General features: G+C 35.2%; 1 protein-coding gene across 1 annotated transcript; it reads left to right on the top strand.

Moving 5' to 3' along the window:
* The first annotated feature begins 966 nt into the window (after nt 1–966).
* Nucleotides 967–1,931, top strand: LOC100769229 (olfactory receptor 52Z1-like). Its single transcript, XM_027408011.1, is given in 2 exon segments — nt 967–1,327; nt 1,330–1,931. Coding segments are annotated over 2 exon segments (963 nt in total).
* The last annotated feature ends 1,929 nt before the right edge of the window (nt 1,932–3,860 follow it).

Here is a 3,860-nt window from a genome sequence, read left to right as displayed (position 1 = left end):
GTGTGAGAGAGTATGTATGCTGACTTCTAATAGTGTAACATATAAGTGCTCACTCAGCTCAGTGCTTGTTTCTGCTGTGTTCAAGTCATGATCCACAAGCTGCAGATAGCCATGCACAGCTTTGATTGCGATCCAACTGACACACATAATACTACTTAAAGCACCAGTAGAGTGTTTTGTGTGTTATTTTATTGAAACTTGGTTTCACAGTTCTTAAGCATGAACTTTGTAAATCACAGTGTGGTCCAGAGAAGATGAAATGTCAGATGACTGGCTTAGCTGGAGCATTGGGGACTGTAGTCATGCCAAAAAAGAACACAGATACAGTATCAAACCATAAAACTTTATAGCATTCTTCAAAACAAGGATTACCCATATTTTTATATCCTAGGTTTGTTAAGTAAATTGCTTAAGTAAGGAAAAAGGCAACTCTTTTACTAAAAGTTTTACATTAAAATAGTATGTAGGTAGTGGTTAATACTTATTCAATAGCTATGACCTTCCCAAAGACAACAGGTTTCTGAACACTACATCGCTAGAACTTGAAGAAGAGAACTGTGTTTGAACATCATACATCATAAGTGAACAATAGGGGTAATGAATGGTGATAGGCAAAGCCTGCCGGAGCCTCATAGGTCTCAAGCAAAGAAGAAATATAAGGCATTTAATGGTGTGGTCTCAATTTCAAGCTACCTTAAAGTTTGTCACTATAATTAACATTGTTACATTTTTCAGTTAGCAAAGCTTTATAAAACTTTGCTTACTTTCCTGTTAAAGAAGTCTGTACAGCTCATTAGAGCTGAATTGCAAGAGATTAGCATTTCCATAAGATAATAATTTTAGTCAACTGTGAGTGTTCACATTTAATCTAATAAAATAACCAGGGCTGTTTCTTCTCTTTTGTTTTTGTTTTGTTATTGTTGTTGTTTTGCCTTAGCAGGTCGAAAACTAGCAGACAAAATAAACATGACAACATTTTCATCCACTTTAAACCACACCAATCTCAGAGACATCTGGTACAGCATGACTGGGATCCCAGGACTAGAAGATGCACACAAGTGGATCTCCATCCCTATCTGTTCAATGTACATAGTGGCCATTGCAGGCAATGCACTGCTACTATTTCTGATTATCACAGAGCGCAGCCTTCATGAACCCATGTACCTTTTCCTCTCCATGTTGGCCCTGGCTGACATCTTTCTGTCCACAGTCACAACACCGAAAATGTTAGCAATCTTCTGGTTCCAAGCTGGAGGCATTTCTTTTGCTAGCTGTGTGTCACAGATGTTTTTCCTCCACTTCATCTTTGTAGCAGAGTCTGCCATACAAATGCTATGGCATTTGATCGATATGTGGCCATCTGCTATCCACTAAGATACACCAATATTCTAACCCCATCAGTCATCAGCAAAATGGGTATTGCATCTGTGACTAGAAGCTTCTTCATCTGCTTCCCCCTGATCTTCCTTGTTTATCGGCTCACCTACTGTGGGAAGAACATCATTCGACATTCATACTGTGAACACATGGGCATTGCCAGGTTGGCCTGTGACAGCATCAAGGTCAATATTTACTACGGGGTTATAGTGGCTCTATTTTCTACCTGCCTAGATGTGGTACTGATCATTGTCTCATATGTTCTTATACTTTGTGCTGTGTTTAGAATTCCTTCTCGAGATGCCAGACTCAAGGCTCTGGGTACATGTGGCTCCCATGTCTGTGTTATTCTCCTGTTCTACACACCAGCTTTTTTTTCTTTCTTTGCTCACCGTTTTGGGGGTCACAGTATACCACTACATGTTCACATTCTCATTGCTAACCTCTATGTGGTAGTACCACCCACTGTCAATCCCATCATCTATGGTGTGAAGACTAAGCAAATTCAGCAGAGGGTTATCCAAATCTTTTCTTTAGGTAAGACATTTTGTTGACACAAACCAAACTGCTTGGTCAGTTCTTTATAATATTTTTCCATGAACTGTAGACTCATGAGTATTTGAAGTGACAATGGAAATGTTAAATCAAGGGAGCATTAGTGAAGGTCATTATGGCAATTTGAGGCAATCAAGACAAAGGTGAATTCTACTTGGCATATATCTTGTTCAGAACAACCCTTGAACGAGGGCACATTATTTCATGCACTATTTTTCATCTTTGTTAAAACATACATATCTATATATTTCGAAAACTTTCAGTTTTATTTTAACATATAAAACAAGGAAATAAATGATATTGCCCTTATTCATACACCAGACAAATGGGTACAGAATCCTATACATTTCTGTCATTTTAGCTCATTTTTCTGAAACTGGGAAATGAAATGTGTTACATGTCTAAGACATTATTCCTGTGCAGTTATCATGCTAGATCAGTCACTGACCATTTGGGTTTCAAGTTCAAGTTTTGTGTTTAAGATGTCTGATTTGGGTCAATATATTTAGTCTTCTTTCATTATTACACATCTCCATTTTGTATTTATAGATGGATGGATAGATAGATAGACAGAAAAAATAGAAAAATGAATGTGAGTCTGATAATCTTAGAGATTTTATTCCTTTTTATTGCATTTCTTCTTTCACAGAACATAATCCTGGAGCATGCAAATGTTAAGTATCTTCACTGTACATACAGGACAAGGACTGTCAGAGATCTTAACCACATTAACACGTGTATTATTTACAACAGTTGAAATAGAAAAAAGTCCCTAATTTTCCCTGTAGATAAATGTGGAGGTAGTGCATATCCATCTTGTGAAGGCACTGAAGAATTTTCATAGAGAAGTAATTGCAATTAGTAGTAAAAGTAACAGGTGCTTATCAGAAAGTATGATGGGATTTTAGAGAACATTAAAAATGATGACTAGTTGAATATAGAGAAACCTTACATATTCATTTGTATAAATACATTAGCAAATTCACTAGATCATGTGTACATGGTCACAGCATTGAAAATAAGCGTGAACTAAAAATATAAACATTCAAGCTGAATTTGTTAAAATACAATCCAACTATAGCATAGTAAAATTACTACAATATAAATTACGGTTAAGTGTGCATGAAGAAATATATTTTTCAGAAAAAAAAAGAATATGGATAAAAGCATGTGTATATAGGAATGTATATATCCATTTTAAACAATAAGTTTATTTTATTTGCATAAAATAAGGAATATTAAATACAATTTCATTGCAAATTTAAAATTTTTAAGAAAATATTTTTGTAAAAAATAAATTTAATACTTTAAATTCTATGGATTCTCTCCTTTGCATAATAGATATATAGTGGTAACATTACAGTATCCCACTATTCTCTAGATATTCCTGTTGTTTTCCTTCATACAGTAGAATCTATTTTTTCTTTTCTTTTTTTTTTTTGTTTGTTTTTCGAGACAGGGTTTCTCTGTGTAGCTTTGGAGCCTATCCTGGCACTCGCACTAGAGACCAGGCTGGCTTCGAACTCACAGAGATCAGCCTGCCTCTGCTTCCCGAGTGCTGGGATTGAAGGCATGTGCCACCAACGTCCGGCCCAGTAGAATCTTATATACACTCATTGTCATATGTTCTCATTCTTGTCAAATATCTAATCACCTAATAAACCATTCGATCTTTTTTTTATTTTCTGGTGTTTTGTATATCTAAATTATGTTTTAATTATTTACTTGGTATTGTTCCTCACTAAAAAGGCAATAATCAGGACTATTGATTCTTGTGAAAAACAGAGAATGCCCCTTTGAACCATATTTATTGTCAGTGATGAGACAAGAAGATGCATATATCTCTACAGAATTCTTTTTTCTTTTTTCTTTTTTATATATTTGAATTACAAACAAGATTGAATTACATGATGATCCCAGTTCCCTTC

Source organism: Cricetulus griseus, chromosome 3 (assembly GCF_003668045.3).
Source record: "Cricetulus griseus strain 17A/GY chromosome 3, alternate assembly CriGri-PICRH-1.0, whole genome shotgun sequence".
In the NCBI taxonomy this organism is placed as follows: Eukaryota; Metazoa; Chordata; class Mammalia; order Rodentia; family Cricetidae; genus Cricetulus; species Cricetulus griseus.
Note: the sequence above shows the minus strand (reverse complement) of the source record. Positions and strands in the feature narration are given on the sequence as shown.